The sequence below is a fragment of the Brienomyrus brachyistius genome, unplaced genomic scaffold, assembly GCF_023856365.1.
Source record: "Brienomyrus brachyistius isolate T26 unplaced genomic scaffold, BBRACH_0.4 scaffold32, whole genome shotgun sequence".
Lineage (NCBI taxonomy): Eukaryota > Metazoa > Chordata > Actinopteri > Osteoglossiformes > Mormyridae > Brienomyrus > Brienomyrus brachyistius.
The window spans coordinates 3,290,592-3,312,505 of record NW_026042307.1 but is presented as its reverse complement, the minus strand read 5'-3'; the positions used below and the strand labels follow the sequence as shown (position 1 = coordinate 3,312,505).

Here is a 21,914-nt window from a genome sequence, read left to right as displayed (position 1 = left end):
ACCATATTGTAGCAGGATTTGGATTGTCCCGTGTTTTTCTAATAATAAAAAGAGACAGCTCTTTTATAAAAGCAGAGAATTTCCTTCCTTATTCTTAGCACACTGCCATAGGCAGCTAGCAGCATAGACAATGGTTTACATGACACTCACACTCGGGGTAGATGCTAATGAAAACAAATACCCCAGGATAAAACACTACACAGTTGTTTACAGTGTAAAATACATGAATGCACACATTAACACAATTATATATGCATTCCATTTTTTCAGAAAGTCACAGGATATTTGCTATACCCAAACAGTCATATTTTTCCTTTTCAAGTCTCAAAAACTGTTGAGTCTCTGTTCATATGTGGATTTTCCCAGTATATTCCCATCTTTTAATGATATGTATGTATTCCTTATAGCTTGTAAAGGGAGACACAAGCATATACCACAGTATAATCAGAAATGCTCATATAAATCATATAATTCAAATGTTTTCTATAAAATTTCCTAATTTTTACAATAGAATCAGTCAATGGATTAAATAATAAGCAACTATTTTGGAAAGTGAAAAAACAACAAGTAAATATCTGTTCTGGAAACAGACAATGCTGTAGTTGAATCCAACTTAGTAGAGTTCAAATCAAGGCCATATCTTTATCATGTTGAGTTAGTGTAGCAATAATTCTGGGACCTCTGAAAAATCACCTTGCACCCCCACGGTAGATTTTACCAAAGAGCCCCCCCCCCACCCCCGCCTCTGTTAACGGCCTAGAGTTCAACAGGGAGATGAGCTACAGACAAGAATGGGGGAGGGGGGTGTTCCATGAAGTAGGATTAAGTCTGTTTTATTTCGACAAGTCTGGCTTATTTAAGTGGGAGTTCCGTTCCATCATTGTGCCTTAACACTAAGCTACCAAGGCAACTTAGGTGAGTGAACAAGTCTGCTCTGGACCAGGTTAACGGTCTCGCTTAGTTAAGCGTTGTCTCAAAGAACGTTCGATTTGTGTGGGAAACGAAATTCTGTCAAACGAATTTCGTTCTGTCAAACGAAATTCTGCACTCACTACTCATGGCATGTGATAAATATAATAAAGTCTGCAAAAATCACATCTCAGCATTCCAATTAATTATAAAATAATCAAAATAAAAGTGTATCCATATCACAGAGGTCAAACATGAAATGCAATGACTGAAATTAAAAAAAAATTGTTAAAATATGAACAGGACGATATTTTTATATTTTGTTTAGTCAGTCTACTTTGAAAGTTCATTAGTAAAAAGGAAAGACAAGATAGTTATTTGTGCAGAACATTTCACACAGATGCAATTTAAAGTATTTTACAAAGATCAAATAATATAGAATAAAAATGTCATACCCAGCTCGTACGATCCTCGTGTGTGCCACGCCCCCCTGATTATCCACGTGTGCTTCCCTGATCGTACCCAGCAGTGTCTAGTTATTTTGATCAGTCCTGTCTATTTAAGTCCAAGTCTCGCCTGTGTCCCTGGTCCGTCATTGATGTTGTTGTCAATGCCAGTGTTCCATCCTGCCCTTACCTTCCCGAATAAAGCCCTAGTTTGTCCCGTATTCCGCCTTCCTGCCTGGTCCTTCCTGCCCCCCTGCCTTACCTGTTCCCCACCGATCGTGAAAAAATATACAGTAAGAATGACACATGAATGCAGCATAAACCACTGTGCCACTATATTAGACACTTGTAACATTTACATAACTTATGCATTTAGTGTGTCTGCAATTCTTTGCCAAGCCAACTCCCTGGCTGTATTTATGGCCACAGTATTGTCTTTCTTAGCGATTATATCTTTGTATTCTTCATACAGCTCCATCAGCAGCATTTGTTCTGCGGTGGAAAAAAACACCGCTGTCAGGTATGGGGTTGGACGGGCGAGCAGGAAGCGGGGAAAGACGAGGCAGGCAGGCAGGGAAAACGAAGGTTTAATAAGGGAACGGGAGAGACAGGGCAGACAGCGACAAACTAAGAGTAACTAACATTAATAAGTCTGAGGAAGACGGACTCAGACGTGGACTAAATACAAAAGACAAGCCGAAAATAACAGGAAACAGCTGGGCATGATCGGGGTAGCACACGTGGATGATGAGGGGGCGTGGCACACAAGGATCGGACGAACTGGGCGTGACAACCGCTCCAAAAAATTTTTTTTATAAAAAATTACACAGACATTACAATAAGGAATAATGACGATGGAGATGGTGGCGGTGCAGTAGTTAGCACTGCTGCCTCACACCTCTGGGACCAGGGCTTGAGTCTTCACCTTGGGTCTGTCTGCGTGGAGTTTGCTTGTTCTCCCCGTCCAAAAACATACTAAGGTGAATTGGAGTTACCAGATTGTCCGTAGGTGTGAATGGTGTGTGTGCCCTGAGGTATTCATCTTACCTTACACTGTAGAAACATGCTGTTTGTGAGTGTGTATGTGTGTGTCTGTTTGTGAGTGTGTATGTGTGTGTCTCTGTGTGTGTCTGTGTGTGTGTTTGTGCACTAAGCTTCCTTCTCACACACCCAGAATGACTCAGCAGAGCAGTCTGCGTCATTCCAGCTCTTTTTGGGGTTTCTTCCTGCATTGTTATGTGCACAGTCCTCCTCACGAGAGTTATTAGGTTCTCCATCCCTCCAGAAACTGAAAAACAAACCAAAATAAATATTATTAATAGCAAAAAATAATAATCATCATTATTTACATAAGTTACCTAAGGATTTATTCCTTCTTTAACAACTCCTGCTTCTTCAACAACTTGGCTATATTCATCCATCCATTTTCCAAACTGCATATCCTACTGGGTCGCGGGGGGTCCCGGAGCCTATCCCTGGGTTGTTCCCTGCCTCGTGCCCATTGCTTCCGGAGCCTATCCCAGCCCATCGCAGGGCACACTCACACACCATGCACTCTCACATGCACACCTACGGGCACTTTAGATACTCCAATTAGCCTCAGCATGTTTTTGGACTGTGTGGGGAAACCGGAGTACCCGGAGGAAACCCCTCGACAACATGGGGAGAACATGCAAACTCCACACACATGTGACCCAGGAGGAGACTTGAACCCGGGCCTCAGAGGTGTGAGGCAACAGTGCTAACCACTGCACCACCATGCCACCCCAGGCTATATTCAACTAAATACGAAATTAAAATCAATAGGAGAAGTGTATTACTTGATGTCATTCTGTTTAAAGATATTAATTTGCAATTTGCAGTCATGTGTATCTACAAGTAACCTTAAGTAAAAAATATTTTATTAACAGATCCAGTAAAATCCCTCTTACCTTGTGGTCAGTGGTGACCCATCCACCCATTTCCAGGTTCCTTCATGGTCACTGTCTGTTAGACCGATCCAGACATCCATATGAAGTATAACATCCTTAAGTAGAAAGAGTAATTTACACATGAGCATTAATGAACATTAACTTAGATTTTTACAATTATTATATTTTCTTAAGAAGAGAATAATCAGTAGAGGGAAAACATAATGTAGGATCACACCCACAACCGCAAAGATCATCCAGATAACAAGGGAAGACTAAAATTCCAAGTTGGAGATATAGGTACCCCTGGAAGGCGAGAGATGTACCACCAAGCTGGGCTGAAGATAAAGATCCGAGCCTGGTGTAAGTTGGGCCCCCCAGGTGGTCTGGGCTTGGCTGGAGTGCAGCTTTGATTAGTATGGACAAGGGAGTGAACAAAGAGGGCTGATGATTCCAAAAGTCACATGCACACACACACGCACACACACACTCATGTTGATGTACCTAAATGGGGACCTTCCATTCATTTCTACGGGAAAAAATCACAGTCACGACACCCTTAACCCCATTCTTACTTTTTTGATTGTATTCATAGATTTTTAAAAGTTTCACGTTTTACCACACTTTGAGGATATTTTGGTCCACAAATGTGATGTATACACCCCCCACACATATATATGCACACACAGGCTTGTAAGGGATTATTATTAGTCTCTCAATCAACGCTGCAATAACCCACAATATATACAGAAAACACTGCAACACACAATTGATAAGATCAACACAAAAGTTCCAAATGAGCTATTTACCATTTATGATCTATTGGTAAGCGCTTTGAATATTGTTGGGACCCATACTTTGGTGTACTTAGATGTTTAATGAGGTTAGAAAAGTCCATATTTGGACCCAGGGAAAAATCACTCAGTTCGGGGAGTTGACGTCCATCCAATATTTTTTTATCCAGCGAAAAGACTTTAGAAACACAGTACTCGCGCTACCCAACACATGGTGGTTATGAAACAGGCCGCAGCAGAAGTTCCAACAAACCGAAGCTTAATGACCCGCAGTGCTCCGGGCCAAAACTCTCAGCTACAGCAGCAATAAACTGTAGGCTCGCGCAGTAAACAATCCATGTAGGACTAAACTCAGGACTAAACTCATGAGCGAAAAAGGTAAAACAAAGAGCAGCCCATTGAATACCCGGAAAACTAGGAAATGTAAACAAATACTGGTCGTTCAAACTTTCCCTGCAATACAGCTTAATAGTTGGGTTCCAATAAATCTCCAAACATTTACTAGTTGCAGTTTATAAATCAAACCACCAGTAGCTACACTTGTGTACAGTCCTCTCTCTCCGTTTTTTCCTCTCCTGACTCGAATCTCACCTGCCACCTAACTTAACCCCTAATTGGCTAAAATATCTGTCTGTCAATTAAACAGCACCAGATTGGCTAAGAATGTGTATACTGTACAGTAGGCGCCATTACTTTTGGCAGGAACCAGTAGCAATTAAGAAATCTTGGTAAATGAAGTCCTACTATTGAATCTTGTATATAAACACTTTAAGGGCTCTACACTAACTAATGGTGATCATAACTAATAATGGCCACCGCTTTGTTTTCAATTATACTTTGGAGAATGAGGTCAGCTTAATACAAATGTTATATCTTTTGTGGGGACTCCCCATTCATTTCTAAGGGGAAAACTAATAGGTCTACTTAGGGTGGGCTTCAGCCCCCCCGCAAAATGATCCCACTCCCCCTCTAAAAATATAGTAGTTATCATACTATTTGTAGCATCCCTTGGCATCAATAATAAAGGAAGAGAGTCTCTAACAGGTGCAACACTTTATTGTGTCTTCATAGGAAGCATTCAGTAATATCCTGACCACCGTATCATGAGCACCATGAAAACTACAAAAAAATGGATAAATAAATTAAATAAATATACACATATATTTGCTTAAAGTTTCACTAAAGGAAATGGTTGTAAACAGAGTTGCAACATCAAGCTCAACTGCTTAAAAAGCATCAGAGAAGCAAAACGGGCCTATTTAAATAAGCTATCAAATGACCTCTCAGATAATAACCCCAGAAAGGTATGCGACGGTCTGAAACAAATTACTAATTACAATGGCAGCGGGACATATATGGGAAACATGGACATCTCATCAGCAGAGGAATTAAACCACTTCTTTGCTCGCTTTGAGAGAACTGTAGACACTCCTCTCACGCAAACTGCCCTGCCCATAGCCTCCTCTGAGCTCAGCCCACACACACTCACCCTTCAAGAATATCAGGTTCGCAATATGTTCAGAGCAGTAAATCAAAGGGAGTGTGCTTAAAAGTTTGTGCTGACCAGTTGTCTCCTGTGTTCACCAAACTTTTTAACTTATCCCTGTCACAAGCCAATGTCCCTCACTGCCTGAAATCTGCAATAATAGTCCCAGTTCCCAAGTCCTCTACCATCAGAGCCTAAATGACTACAGACCCATTGCACTTACTCCTGTGGTTGCAAAGTGTTTTGAGAAGCTGGTCCTAAAGCACATAAAGGACTGCCTCCCACCTGGCTCTGACCCCCATCAGTTTGCCTATAAGGCAAACAGGTCCACCGAAGATGCAATTTCCATTGCCCTCCACTCTGCTCTGCAACATCTAGAGAATCCTAGGACTTCAGTAAGGATGCTCTTCATCAATTTTAATTCAGCTTTTAATACCATCATCCTGGACATCCTTATAGCCAAGCTGGTTAACCTGGACTCCCCCCCTGCCCCCGCTACATGTGCATGGATCAAAAACTGTCTTACTGACCAGCAACAATCTGTCAAGGTTGGTAACCGGAGATCATCCACCCTGTTGAGCCCTCTGTTGTTCACCATCTACACCAGTGACTGCATCTCCACGCATTTTTGCAACACCATTATCAAATTCAGAGATGACACCACTCTGGTTGGGCTCATCACTAACGATGATGACACCGCCTATAGAGATGGGGTCCAGTGTCTGACAGAATGGTGTGACTATACCAACCTAACCCTCAACACTAGGAAAACCAAGGAAGTGGTCATGGAGTTCTGTAAGGCAAAAGCTGACCCCCCCCCTCCATAAAAGGTGACTGCATGGAGAAGGTGTCCTCCTTCAAGTTCCTTGGGACTTACATGTCCGAGGACCTGTCATGGACCACAAACACAACTGCCCTGGTGAAGAAAGCCCAGCAGCGCCTCCATTTCCTGAGGGTCCTGAGATGGAACAGGCTGCAGACCAACCTGCTGGTGTCCTTCTATCGAGCCACAATCGAGAGTGTGTCGATAAGTCTTCACAGATCCTTTGCCAGAATTCGTTGACCGGAGTGCAGTACCAGAAAGCATGTAGGAAATTATCTGTTGCGTCCTTCTTACAAGTCACGCATATGTCAGTATTTCTGATACCCATCTGGAACATCCTTTGCCCTGTGTAGTATGTTCGTTGTAAAATTATGTACTGTAATAGCTGCAGGTTGGAGTTCTGAGTCATTCTAAAGGTATTGAAGCAAATTTGCCTCCATAAGTTAGTGTCTGGGTTGTGGGTAGGGAGTGAGAGTGTAATAGATTGTGCTAGATACACATATACCCTAGACAGTAGTTTTTTTAGTTGTTATTTATATATATAAAGTTATTAGGAAGTTTGCAAAATGGACATAAAATCTTGTACCTCATTGGCCGTGTTAATTCAAGAGGAGTTAAAGAAAGAAAACTTAAGACTACAGTTTATACAATAACTCCAATCTCCATGAATATTGACATTATAACTTAAAACACTCTTAAAACACACTCAGCCACATAACAAGTGCTGCATTTAACTGAGCAAAACGAAAATGTTACCAACAAAACTGACCAGACCCCAACCCAAACGCAAAATTAGTTCCGCTATAGAAATACTAGAAAGATCCTTACAAACATATGCCTTTAATTATGATTATGTTAATTACTAAATTATTCATTTAAATCAAATGCTGCGATTTCAGTTATGTTTAAATTATTCTTATACTTAAATTAATTAAATAAACACAGGGCCAGTCGATCTTATAGGAGACATAGGCGGCCAGCTAGGGCGCCAACTTCTTAGGGGACATTGGCTTGCCAGCCAATTTCCCTACGCCTGGGACGTTGGGTGCCGTCACTGTTGCTCGCCTAGGACGCCTCATCGGCTAGGACCATTACTGGACATATATCAGTCTATTGACAAGAAAGTAGTTGTACATATTAGGAAGCTCCATACCTCCACAGTTTTTGGGTTTCTGTAAAGTTTTTAATATTATTCGTCTTAGTTTGGATTTCCATAGATATTTTGAAATTAAACAGTCCAGTGATCTGAACCAAGCCAGTGGAGGTTGACTCGGAACCATTGAGAACATGTAGTTAATTTTTGACAATATCATCATTTTGATTGTTGCTACTCTTCCCAAAAGTGATGTGGGCAGATTACACCACCGTGCCAGGTCGTCATCTATCTTTTTAAGCAGAGGATTGTGATTTAATCGCGTCAGATCTGACAGCTTGGCAGAAATGTTAATACCGAGGTATCTAAAGACTAATTTTATCGGTTATATTTGCTGCTTGAATACCTTTGATATAATTATTTTCCCGAATTCCTGCTGCCAATGATAAATATAGCAAATAGCGATGGAAAAAGTGGACCACCTTGCCTAATGCCCCTTCTGAGAAGGAAGCTTGGGGAGATTTGATCATTCATTTTTACGCAGGCTTTAGGTGAACTGTATAAAATTTTAATTCAGGTTACGAAGTTCTTGATAAATCCAAATTTTAGTAAGGTTGTCAGTAGAAATTTACAGTTTACCCTGTCAAAAGCCTTTTCTGCGTCCAATGAGACGATTATGGCTTCCTTATTTTGAATACTGCAGTAGTCTATTATGTTAATTAGTCTCCTCATGTTGTTAGTGGTCTGTCTGCCTTTAATGAAACCCGTTTGATCCGGATGTATTATATAAGGCGCTACTTTTTCAGTTCTACCAGCCAGTGCTTGCTGATGATTTTAAGATCTGCAGTTATGAGTGATATTTGTGGATAGCTAGATGGGAGACCATGGTCTTTGTTAGGTTTGAGGAGCAGGTTAATATCTGCACAATTTATATTTGGAGGAATTCTGCGACTTTCTTTAATTTCTATAACCATTCTGTGGAATTTTGGTGCTAGCAGAGGCCAAAATGTTTTGTAGGATTCTGCTGGAAATCCATCTGTACCTGGGACTTTACCGTTAGGTAAAGAGTTTTTTTATCTTAATTCTTGCAGTTCCATTTTACATTTTCTCAGCTCATAGAGAAGGTATTTTTCTTGGGAGGCAACATGTGCTAATTCCAAAGATTTAATTTTCTGTTCTAGTTCTGTCTCGAGTGCTTTATCCTTTCTAGTTTTTGTGTGCTGAATATGAAATTATTCCACCTCTGTTGCAACTATATATTTAAAGTTGCTTATTTGTTTAGTTATAATATATTATTGACTGACTATAAACTGACTGTTTAACATGCATAATTATTTCTTTTTATAACTAGACTGAATTGTATATTCGATGATAGATGGACCCCTCCTGGAGTCGAGACCTTATCCTGGTGGAGGGGGTTTGCGTGTTTCAATGATCCCAGGAGCTAAGTTGTCTGGGGCCCCTGGTAGGGTCACCCAAGGCAAACAGGTGCGGCTTAAAAGACCCCTTATCATGAACAAAAACATGAGCACACGTTTTCCCTCACCGGGGTCCCCTCCTGGAACCAAGCTTGGGCGTGGTGCTCGATGCCGAGCGCCTGGTGGCCAGGCCTGCACCCATGGGGCCTGGTCGGGCACAGCCCGAAGAAGGCACGTGGGTCCCCCCTCCAATGGGCTCACCACCTGTAGGAGGGGCCAAAGGGGTCGGGTGTAGTGCGAGTTGGGCAGTGGCCAAAGGCGGAGACCTTAGCGGTTTGATCCACGACTGCAGAAGCTAGCTCTAGGGACATGGAATGTGACCTCTCTGGTGGGGAAAGAGCCTGAGCTGCTGACTATGAGGTTCCGACTAGATGTAGTCGGGCTCACCTCGACGCACGGCTTGGGCTCTGGAACCAGTCTCCTCGAAGGGGGTTGGACCCTCTTCCACTCTGGAGTTGCTCACGGGGAGAAGCGCCGAGCAGGCGTGGGCATACTTATTGCTCCTTGGCTGGACACCTGTACATTGGAGTTTACAGCAGTGGACGAAAGGGTAGCCTCCCTTCGCCTTCGGGTAGGGGGACGGGTCCTGACTGTTGTTTGCGTTTATGCACCAAACAGCAGTTCAGAATACCCACCCTTTTTGGAGTCCTTGGAAGGGGTGTTGGAGAGTGCTCCTCCCGGGGACTCTCTTGTTATACTGGGGGACCTCAATGCTCACATGGGCAATGACAGTGAGACCTGGAGGGGCGTGATTGGAAGGAACGGCCCCCCGATCTGAACTCGAGTGGTGTATTGTTATTGGACTTCTGTGCTCGTCACACACACATTATCCATAATGAACACCATATTCAAGCATAAGGGTGTCCATATGTGCACTTGGCACCAGGACACCCTAGGCCGCAGTTCTATGATTGACTTTGTGGTCGTGTCATCGGACTTGCGGCTGCATGTATTGGACACTCAGGTGAGGAGAGGGGCGGAGCTGTCAACTGATCACCATCTGGTGGTGGGTTGGCTCCGCTGGTGGCGGAGGAAGCCGATCAGACCTGGCTGACCCAAGCGTATAGTGCGGGTTTGTTGGGAACGCCTGGAAGAATCCCCTGTCAGGAGGAGCTTCAACTCCAACCTCCGGCAGAACTTCGCCCATGTCCCGGGGGAGGCGGGGGACATTGAGTCCGTATGGGCCATGGTCTGTGCCTCCATTGTTGAGGTGGCTGACCGGAGCTGTGGCCGTAAGGTGGCCGGTGCCTGTCGCAGCGACAATCCCCGAACCCGCTGGTGGACACCGGCGGTGAGGGATGCTGTCAAGCTGAAGAAGGAGTCCTATCGGGCCTTTTTGGCCTGTAGGACTCCGGAGGCATCTGATAGGTACCGACAGGCCAAGCGGAATGCGGCTTCGGTAGTCGCTGAAGCAAAAACTTGGGTATGGGAGGAGTTTGGCGAGGCCATGGAGAACGACTTCCGGACGGCTTTGAGGAGATTCTGGTCCATCCGGTGTCTCAGGGCGGGAAAGCGGTGCAGCATCAACACTGTTTATAGTGGGGATGGTGCGCTGCTGACCTCAGCTCCAGACGTTGTGGGTCGGTGGAAGGAATACTTCGAAGACCTCCTCAATCCCACAGACACGCCTTCCAATGAGGAAACAGAGTCTGGGGACTTGGGGGTGGACTCACCTATCTCTGGGGCAGAGGTCGCTGAGGTGGTTAAAAAGCTCCTCGGTGGCTGAGCCCCGGAGGTGGATGAGATCTGCCCGGAGTTCCTCAAGGCTCTGGATGTTGGGGGCTGTGGCATTGCGTGGACATCGGAGCCAGTGCCTCTGGATTAGCAGACTGGGGAGTTGGTCCCCCTCTTCAAGAAGGGGGACCGGAGGGTGTGTTCCAACTATAGGGGATCACACTACTCAGCCTCCCTGGTAAGGTCTATTTGGGGGTGCTGGAGAGGAAGGTCCGTCGGATAGTCGAACTTCAGATTGAGGAGGAGCAGTGTGGTTAAGCAAACTCTAGCCGTGGAACAGTGAACCAGCTCTATACTCTTGGCAGGGTCCTAGAGGGTGCTGGGAGTTTGCTTAACCAGTCTACATGTGTTTTGTGGACTTGGAGAAGGCATTTGACCGTGTCCCTCAGGGAGTCCTGTGGGGAGTGCTCCCGGAGTATGGGGTGACGCGCTGCCTTATAAGGGCTGTACGGTCCCTGTACGACCGATGCCAGAGCTGGTTTCCGGTGAGGGTCGGACTCCGTCATGGCTGCCCTTTGTCACCGATTCTGTTCATAACTTTTATGGACAGAATTTCTAGGCGCAGCCAGGACGTTGAGGGTGTCCGGGTTGGTGACCTCAGGATTAGGTCTCTGCTTTTTGCAGACTATGTGGTTCTGTTAGCCTCGTCTGACTATGACCTTCGGCTCTCACTGGAGCAGTTCGCAGCTGAGTGTGAAGTGGCTGAAATGAAAATCAGCACCTCCAAATCTGAGACCATGGTCTTCAGCCGGAAAAGGGTGGAGTGCTCTTTCTGGGTTGGGGAGGGGGTCCTTCCCCAAGTGGAGGAGTTTAAGTATCTCGGGGTCTTGTTCACAAGTGAGGGAAAGATGGAGTGGGAGATCGACAGGTGGATTGGTGTGGCGTCAGCAAAGCTCTCGATTTACCAGTCGATCTACGTTCCTACCCTCACTCACCATGAGCTATGGGTAGTGACTGAAAGAACGAGATCGTGAGTGCAAGCGGCCAAAATGAGTTTTCTCCGCAGGGTGGCTGGGCTCTCCCTTAGAGATAGGGTGAGGAGCTCAGTCATTCGGGAGGGATTCAGAGTAGAGCCGCTACTCCTCCGCATTGAGAGGAGCCAGATGAGGTGGCATGGGCATCTGATTAGGATGCCTCCTGGACGCCTCCTTGGTGAGGTGTTCCGGGCATGTCCCACTGAGAGAAGGCCCCGGGGAAGACCCAGGACATGCTGGAGGGACTATGTCTCTCGGCTGGCCTGGGAACACCTCGGGATTCCCCCGGAGGAGCTGGATGAAGTGGCCGGGGAGAGGGAAGTCTGGGTTTCTGTGCTGAGACTGCTGCCCCCATGACTCGACCTTGGATCCAGCGGAAGATTATGGATGGATGATAGATGGCCTACACTGAGAAAAACTTACAAACAAAGCGAGGACTCACTGCAAGGAAAAATATCTTTCATAAATTACCTCGATCCCTACAAGCTGCCCAGGTATATATATATATATGGTGTGTGTGTGTGTGTGTGTGTCCCAGCATGCCCTGCATGCAATCGGAAATAGCTCGTTGTTGTTAATGGTTACATTTCCTTATTGTCACGCGTGTGTTTGCCCGTGTCTTGTGTATATCTCCCACTTTGTGTGCATCTTACGGTTCGATGTCTGACAACCTCGTGTTTCCTGTGTGTGATCGGTTCAGCGCTTGTTGGGTGCATGTTATAGTCCCTTCAAGAACTGTGAATAAAGAGCAAGTTTCCATGTCTTTCTCTGCTCCCGTGGTGCCTTAGTCTACCCAGCGCTACACTGGTGTCAGAAGTGGGATCCCAGAAGAGATTCCATTGGCGCAGCTGGAGAGGGTGCTGATGACCATCATGCGGCAAGCTTTCTCCAACTTGGTGGACCTCGAGGTGGTAGAGAAGCAACAGCACTGGAAGCTCGTCTGCTGGTGCTATGGGAGAAGAGGGCACCAGGCTCGCCATAGCTTGGAAGCCCACACCAGAGCCTCCGGGAGACAAGTAGGGGATACCGGGGAAAGAGAGGCACCCTCCTCTCCATCCAGGATGCATTATACCCGTGCAGCGTGCCCTGAAGCCACTCCTGCCTGCTCACCAAAATCTCGGCAGAGATGACGTTGGCACAGCAGACTCCAGCCACTCACCAGCTATGAAGAGCTCTCCACTTGTCAGTGACAAGAAGCCATGATGCAACTCCAGCTGTGAGCATGACCAGGAGAGGCAGCAGGTGGAGGCTGCTCTGTTAGAGTGGAAAGAGGAGTGCCGTAGCTGGGAGGCCCAGCTAAATAAAGAGTATCATAAGCTTTACAAGCAGCGGGAGTGGGACCATCATGGCTGCGAGCGGCTGCAGGAGTCCCTGGAGCAGGAGCAGTAGGAGCTGGAGCAGCTGCATGGTGAGTTGGCCAGCTGGGAGAAGGACTGCGACCACCAGATGCGCCTGGCCGAGACAGCAGAGGTGTCGTTGCATGGCCATGAGATGGTGCTGTTTGGCCAGGAAGAGGTGTGTCACAGCTTGAAGGCCCAGCTGGCTGAGAAACACCGCGGGCTGCAAGAGGCGGAGGTTGCGCTGTATAGCTGGGAGGAGGTGTGCCGTGCTCTGGAGGCCCAGCTGGCCCAGGGGTGCGGCGAGCTGGTGGCCTGACCAGAGCAGGGCAAGCAGCAGCATGAGCCCTTGGGGTGGGAATGGCTGTGCAGTGGAGTAGAAAAAATAGGCGGGGCCAGCAGCCCCTTGCGCTGGCTATCCCCGGAAAAGGGAGCCTGGCTGTGGGAGTTCCTGGGTGTGGACCCCCTGGAAGCCGTATTAGGTCCCCTCATGGTGTGAAAGAGGAAGTGTCAGTGCCGGGAGGGATCTGATATGCCAGCGCCAGCCAGCGGCTAGCCACACCAGCACTCGGGGAGTGACTTGCCCCATCATCGGATGTGATGCACTGTCTGCTTCCAGCGGAACCCTGGGACTCACATCAGAACTGAGGTGGAGACTGGGGTTGTTGGTCGCTGGGATGGTTGACCTCTGAGATAGGGGGCAGTATAGCACCGGCGGGGCAAATGTTCCACTATGCCCCACATGCAATTTTAAATAGCCCCTTTTTATTCCATCCATCCATCCATCCATCATTTACTGCTTTTCCGGGTCGGGTCGCGAGGGCAGCAGTCTAAGCAGGGAAACCCAAACTTCCCTCTCTTCGGCCACTTTGTCCAGCTCCTATGGGGGAATCCCGAGGTGTTCTCAGGCCAGCTGGGAGACATAGTCCAGGAAGCATCCTAAGTAGATGTCCGAGTCATCTGGCTCCTCTCAATGCATAGGAGTAGCGGCTCTACTCTGAGTCTCTCCTGAATGACCGAGCTCCTCACCCTATCTCTAAGGGAGAGCCCAGCCACCCTATGTAGGAAACTCATTTCACCCATTTGTTCATTTAGTCACTGCCCACAGCTCATGACCATAGGACATGAGCGAATATCTGCCAGACGTAGGAGTTCAAGCTCCTTCTGACAGGAGATTCCGCCAGACGTTCTCAACAGACACACACTGTATGCTTTGGTCTGCCAGGTCTGAACGGCTTCCTCCCCGACCAGCAGAGCCAACCCACCACCAGGTGGTGATTGATTGACAGCTCTGCCCCTCTCCTCACCTGAGTGCCCAATACATGTGGCCGCAAGTACGATGACACGACCACAAAGTCGATCATAGAACTGCGGCCTAGGGTGTCCTGGTGCCAAGTGCACATATGGACACCCTTATGCTTGAATATGGTGTTCATTATGGATAATGTGTGTGTGACGAGCACAGAAGTCCAATAACAATACACCACTCGAGTTCAGATCGGGGGGCCGTTCCTCCCAATCACGCCCCTCCAGGTCTCACTGTCATTGCCCATGTGAGCATTGAGGTCCCCCAGTATAACAAGAGAGTCCCCGGGAGGAGCACTCTCCAACACCCCTTCCAAGGACTCCAAAAAGGGTGGGTATTCTGAACTGCTGTTTGGTGCATAAGCGCAAACAACAGTCAGGACCCGTCCCCCCACCCGAAGGTGAAGGGAGGCTACCCTTTCTTCCACTGCTGTAAACTCCAATGTACAGGTGTCCAGCCAAGGAGCAATAAGTATGCCCACGCCTGCTTGGCGCTTCTCCCCGTGAGCAACTCCAGAGTGGAAGAGGGTCCAACCCCCTTCGAGGAGACTGGTTCCAGAGCCCAAGCCGTGCGTCGAGGTGAGCCTGACTACATCTAGTCGGAACCTCATAGTCAGCAGCTCAGGCTCTTTCCCCACCAGAGAGGTCACATTCCATGTCCCTAGAGCTAGCTTCTGCAGTCGTGGATCAGACCGCTAAGGTCTCCGCCTTTGGCCACTGCCCAACTCGCACTACACCCGACCCCTTTGGCCCCTCCTACAGGTGGTGAGCCCATTGGAGGGGGGACCCACGTGCCTTCTTCGGGCTGTGCCCGACCAGGCCCCAGGTGCAGGCCTGGCCACCAGGCGCTCGGCATCTCGGCATCGAGCACCACGCCCAAGCTTGGTTCCAGGAGGGGACCCCGGTGAGGGAAAACGTGTGCTCATGTTTTTGTTGTTTTTGTTGTTTGTTTTTTAAGCCTTTTAAGCCGCACCTGTTTGCATTGGGTGACCCTACCAGGTGCCCCAGGCAACTTAGCTCCTGGGATCATTGGAACACGCAAACCCCCTCCAAAAGGATAAGGTCTCGACTCCAGGAGGGGTCTATCTATCATCGAATATACAATTCAGTCTAGTTATAAAAAGAAATAATTATGTATGTTAAACAGTCAGTTTATAGTCAGTCAATAATATATTATAACTAAACAAATAAGCAACTTTAAATATATAGTTGCAACAGAGGTGGAATAATTTCATATTCAGCACACAAAAATAAAAAGGATAAAGCACTCGAGACAGAACTAGAACAGAAAATTAAATCTTTGGAATTAGCACATGTTGCCTCCCAAGAAAAACACCTTCTCTATGAGCTGAGAAAATGTAAAATGGAACTGCAAGAATTAAGAGATAAAAAAACTCAGTTTTACTTTCAGAGATTATGCTTGGACAATTTTGAACATAGTAATAAATCTGGTAAGTTTTTAGCAAACCAACTAAAACAGAATAAAGAAAAAGTCTCTTCAGTTACAGAAGTCCAATAACGAAACACCGCTCAGGTTCAGATCGAGGGGGCCATTCCTCCCAATCATTGCCCACGTAAGCATTGAAGTCCCCCAGCAGAACAAGAGAGTCCCCAGGAGAAGCACTCTCCAACACCCCTTCCAAGGACTCCAAAAAGGGTGGGTATTCTGAACTGCCTTTTGGCACATAAGCACAAACAACAGTCAGGACCTGTCCCCCCACCCGAAGGTGAAGGGAGATTACCCTCTCGTCCACTGCAGTAAACCCGAATGTACAGGCACCCAGCCAGGGGGCCAACCCCATTCAAGGAGAGTGGTTTCAGAGCCTAAGCCTTGCGTCGAGGTGAGTCTGACTATATCTAGTTGGAACCTCACAACCTCACGCACCAGCTCAGGCTCATTCCCCACCAGAGAGGTGACATTCTATGTCCCTAAAGCTAGCTTCTGCTGCTGAGGATCAGACCGCCAAGGTCCCCGCCTTTGGCCACACCCAATCCCTTTGGCCCCACCTACAGTACATGTGGTGAGCCCATTGGAGGGTGGACCCATGTGTCTTCTTTGGGCCACATGGGTGCAAGCCTGGCCACTAGGTGCTCACCATCAAGTCCCACCCCCAGACCTGGTTCCCGGGTGTTTTTAGCTTGCGAAAATCTCCCACTGTGAGTGCATCTTACAGAGCATCTTACAGTTCGGCACCTGACAACCTCGTGTTTCCTGTGTTTGATTGGTTCAGTGCTCGTTGGGTGCCTGTGGTAGTCCTTTTAAGGACTGCAAATAAAGAATGTGATTTCCCCGGTAAGCAAGTCTCCATGTCTTTCTTTACTCCTGCGATGTCTTGGTCTGCCCAGCGTTACAATATGTAAAGTTAAATACTTAACTTAGACCAGAACTCTGGTTGGATATCCCTGATCATTAGTCCGAGGGTCAAATTCCCAATGATCGGTATTCATGGACTTTAGACTTTAAGAGCATACCCCTCGGATTACTCAGGGGGTCGGGCAGAAATGAAAGACTGAAAGATACCTGCTTGAAGATCAACCACGTGAAAGGGGAAAGATACAGTAACTGCCAACTACAAAAAGCCGCTCCAGACCTTGCCCCCTGAACTTCATCTCTCGACCATCTCACCCTCTTCATACAAATTTCCAAAGACTGCATTCGCAGACCATGTAAGATCATTTATTTACTAATCTATCATGTCCCGTTTATCTATTTTATAATTCTGGGTTGCACTTTTAGGATCAAGGGCTTGCTGTGCAGAACAGTATTTTCTTTAAGGGTACCCTTCCCTTAAATAAAATTAAATTACTGCCTTCCCATATTCCAGCATGCTTATTTTTATTCTGTTTTATTCTGTTATTTTGTGTTATGTTTTATGTTAAGTGGATTATCTGTTAGTTGTAGCGTTAGACATAAATGCATGCATTTTGAATTCTCAAATCAGTGGACTTAATTCATATCCAGAATTTCTACATTTGTCATTAATTAATCATTTGGGTATTCTGTAATATACTTTGGTGAATATACAAATCATTTGAGTCAAATTTTCCCTGTAATAAAATTCAAATCTATCTTTACACCCTTTATTTCTATAATATGTGGGGAAGATGGTCGTGGGGAAGATGGTGGCGCAGGAGGTAGTGCTATCGTAATTGGAGGGTTGCAGGTTCGAGCCTTGGTTCCTCCTGACCCCATAAAAGTGTTCTTGAGCAGGACACTGAACCCCAAATTGCTCCCGGTGAGCAGGTTGGCGCCTTGCATGGCAGCCTCCGCCACCGGTGTATGAATGAGTATGTGAATGGGTGAATGTGAGGCTTAAAAATGTAAAACGCTTTAAGTACTTGTAGGAATAGAAAGCGCTATATAACTGCAGTTCATTTACCATTTACCATTCAATAGTCAAATACCGCAATCACAGATTTTAAATGTTAACCAAAGATTCAAAAATTAGAAGGAAAATCCATTTCATTTCTTGGGAAGGTGAATTTGGAGATATTCCATGTAATTGACTGTCGTTTCTTTTTTTTATTGCTAAGTAAAGTAGTGAACTTTTACAGCCTCCATGATGCAGACAGATTATTCTACTTTCAAGTCTCACCTGTTCCTGTTGGCTGTTGATGATAATCAGATCCGCTCCTCTATTTTTACAATCCCGCTGGCCCTCATGCCAAGTCTTTTTCTCAGTGGAGAAGTAGTACAACCGTGTCCCAAACCTTGCCCATCCCTCAGGACATAGTTTTTCTGAAGAAAAAAAATGAAGGTCTTGTTTATGTAACTACAGGAATCAGAAAATGGCACAACAGATGTGGGTGATCTTTTGGTATTCAAAAAAACAACCATTCATGAAACTCAGATTCATACTGGGTACTCTAGCTGTGTCATCTTGAGAGAAAAATATTGTTAATGTGAATGTTAATTAATGAATGATTTTAAAAGCTAATAATTGAATTAGCTAAAACCTTTGGGGGTTATATTATCTGCTTATTCTCTCTTTATATTTTTCATATATGTTTTACTTTGTTATATTTATTTTACTATTCTGTATATGAAAATTGTCATATTGAAGTTTTACTTACCAGAAGATTGTTGTCTTTTCTCATTCTCTAAAAGTTCATTATTTGCGATACAGGCACTGTAATTTGTTTTAAGCTGGTCTTTCTGCACAGTGCAAGTGTTATAACTTGTTTGCAGCTGGTATTTCTGTGCAGTGCAGGTGCTGTAGCTTGTTTGCAGCTGGTTTTTCTGTACAGTGCAGGTGCTTGAATCTGTTTGTAGCTGGTCTTTCTGTGCAGTGCAGGTGCTGTAGCTTGTTTGCAACTGGTCTTTCTGTGCAGTGCAGGTGCTGGAATATGTTTGGAACTGGTCTTTCTGTGCAATGCAGGTGTTGTAGCTTGATTGCAGATAGTCATTTAGTGCAGCGCAGGTGCTGTAACTTGTTTGCAGCTGGTCTTTCTTTGTATTGCAAGTGTTGTAATTTGTTTGCAGGTGGTCTTTCTGTGTATTGCAAGTGTTGTAATTTGTTTGCAGGTGGTCTTTCTGTGTAGTGCAGGCACTGTAGCTTGTTTGCAGCTGGACTTTCTGTGAAGTGCAGGTGCTGTAGTTGGCCTGTAGCTGCTCTGTCTTTGCATTGCAGGTGTTGCAACTTGTTTGCAGCTGGTCTTTTTGTGTCACACAGGCATTGTAACTGGTTTGTAACTGGAGTTTCTCTGCTGCACAGATTATAGATCTCATTTTTAGCTGATCTATCTCAGTATAATTGGACATAATATGAGAAAAGGCCTGCATCCATCGGTTTTCATTTCTCTTTATCTCCGCATTGATTCCGTTATCTGGAAAAAGGATTACCAAAGCATACAGTAGTGTAAGGATACTACATGCTATAATCTTGTCAGCTGACAAAAGCTTTTACTAAAATGTAATTAAGAAACTCACAGTAGACACACAGTGTTATGATTATCATCAGCAGGAGAAAACACAGCATTCCTAGACACACTGTAGCCACTTTGTAGAATCGTCTGCCTCTGTACTCAGACACTGTGGGAGGAGAAAAAAAAAACATCTATCACTAATAAACACAATACAGGAAATGTGTGAACCTCCAAAACAACAGTTATTATATATTATGACAAGCTCTTGTCCTTTTATCTATACGTTATTCACCAGTTTTCCTTTTCAGTAGCCATTTGTTCATTTTGGTTGGATTCACACATACTTTAATACCCAGTAACCAAATATCACATACAAACTGGCATTTGGTAACTAAACAGTGCTCCAGCATAAGTAGTACCCATCAAGAGGGAATTGGGAATGATAGGGCCAGAATTGGCTATATCCAAGGACACGAAAAAAGGTTATGTGGTACCTTGGGCGGAGCTTAATTCTCCGCTCCTGACGTCATAAAAGGAAGAGGCGTGTCCTTTATTCTGATTGGTCGAGGGTTTATGCCCATATATGGTATCAATACATGCTTATGCCACGTGCTGCAGATAGGGGGCGATATGGTTTTGGGAGATTGCCGTTATGTCCACATATGGTATCAATACATGCTTATGCCACGTGTTGCTGATAGGGTGGTTTGGGAGATTAAACTTTAATAGAATAAGAATACATTACATGTATTTTATTAAAAACGTAATTAAAAAAGCACATTAAGGCATAATAAAACATAGAGCAGGATGATGGCAAGCTAGCGCATACAAGTTCAGCGGGGGCGTCCGTCCGGCCACGTGTTGTTAGTTATGGAAGATTATAAGCACAAAAATTCAAATGGCAATTCATTTTGCAATTGTCAATTCAATATTCAACCAGAGCATGCAGAACATGCCCGAAAGAAGCAGCAGAATAACAAATTTAAACAAGCGCAAACGATAGCAGCATAACCAAACCAATAAACATACAGCCCGTCGTTTTAAAAGAAGCGATCACTCATTACATTTAACCAACACGAAAGACTTTAGTTATATTTACCAGGTTGGAGAAAGCATGTAAGCGGCAAACTTTTAGAAGAAATAGGACGAAACGATCCCCGGAGACCCGCCACATGCGACTACTCTGTTTGAACAACGCGGGGCGGAATGGACGAACGCTAGTCCGGCGATTGGCGCATGCGCACCCACGCCGACGCCCCTTTCAAAATGGCTACGCCGACGGAGCGCCTGTTTTAGCAAATAAAACCCCTATAACCGTAATGTTTTTAAGGAATGAAGCACTTTTCTGTCAATGTGAATAATAAAGTAAAGCGCTCTGAGCATTTTCGATAGCAATAATCAGGAAATAACGCGGTTAATTCTTGTTTAAAAGAATACACGCTCTCACTCTCGTGTGGCGCACGCGCGTAGATCCACACAGCATTTTCTTTATTGAGCCAGCTCGTTGCGTGAAGCAGCTGTCAAATGGCTACCAGCGGAAATTGTTGTCGTGATGCGAACCGTTGGCCTGGATTGTGAGAAGCATGCCGCCATTCTGGCAGAATGCACACCAATTCTATTATTTTATATGCTTATTTGTAAATAGTGTAAAATAATCTATTTCAAATTTAAATAAAAGTCGATCTCTAACACAACACCCCCCCCCCCGGATTGCTTAGCTACATTTAGCTAAATTTATCTACGTATGGTTAATCAAAAGGTATAACCAGAACTTGAAAAGATGTATGACAACACATGCTGATCTTTTATTTCAAATAAGCCTCTTTAACCTCATCGTTTTTAAGCAATGAAACTCTTTTTCGGCTAATGTGTTATTTAAAATAAAACATCTTAAGCATTTCGACAACAAGAATCAAGGAATAATGATGGTGATCCTTGTTAAAATAACTCTCTGTGTCGCGCTTGTGCGTGCAGCCACGATACCCACACACCACTGTCTTTTATTGAAAACAGCTGAGGCAAGTCGTTTTCGGAACTTTAAAGTGTGTATACAATAAGTAAACGTGTGTAAAAGAAGTATAAAACGTGTTATAAAGCACATAGCCAACATTAATTAATAAAGAATTTAATTAAGCATAATAGCCCAGACGTACCACGGCCTATAGCCGGTAGAAAGAGAGCTATCCTATGGCCTACAAGATAAAAGCATATGGCACCAAATTGGAATCAGTAGTCGTTAAAAGAATAAAATACATTATATGAATTTATCAATGAGACATTTTAAATACGTTTTAAGGCATAATAATTTTAAGGGGTCACCGGATGCGTCGAGCTTTTCTAGCTAGAGAGGAAAGAGAGTCGGGCAGTTTTGAATGGTAAAAGCAGTAGTTGTGTATTGTTAACGGTTTATTTTTTAACAAAATGTCCTATTTTATAACGGTAAAAACACAGCAATCATGTTTTTAGGGGGGATTTATGCGTATTGCATGTCTAGACATGTCGATCAGCTAATGTCCGCGGCAGTGGGAAACGGGTCGTAGGCGCGAGAGCTTTTGGAGCCGTGAGCGATAAGCCTATGAGAAGGAAGCGTAAATTGACAAATTGACAAATTGTTGCAGAGTGCGTGTAACATCTAGTTTAACCGCTGGTCCTGAGTGTGACAAGCAGACAGACAGCATTCACACCCCGACAGAAAGCACATTATGTCTATTTGTTAATCTGTTTTATTCGTAAATAGTATAAAATAATATATGTCTGAT

General features: G+C 45.1%; 1 protein-coding gene across 1 annotated transcript; it reads right to left on the bottom strand.

The window, feature by feature from the left end:
* Positions 1-817: 817 nt before the first annotated feature.
* LOC125721160 (C-type lectin domain family 4 member F-like) lies at positions 818-19,709 on the bottom strand. The gene is made up of 6 exons (XM_048997189.1): positions 19,650-19,709; positions 19,220-19,321; positions 18,364-19,116; positions 17,886-18,028; positions 3,287-3,381; positions 818-2,643 (listed from the first exon to the last, which is right to left on the bottom strand). Exons 2-6 carry the CDS (start codon positions 19,266-19,268, stop codon positions 2,505-2,507), a joined length of 1,179 nt encoding a protein of 392 aa, XP_048853146.1. The 5' UTR covers positions 19,269-19,321; positions 19,650-19,709; the 3' UTR covers positions 818-2,504.
* Between the last annotated feature and the right edge of the window lie 2,205 nt (positions 19,710-21,914).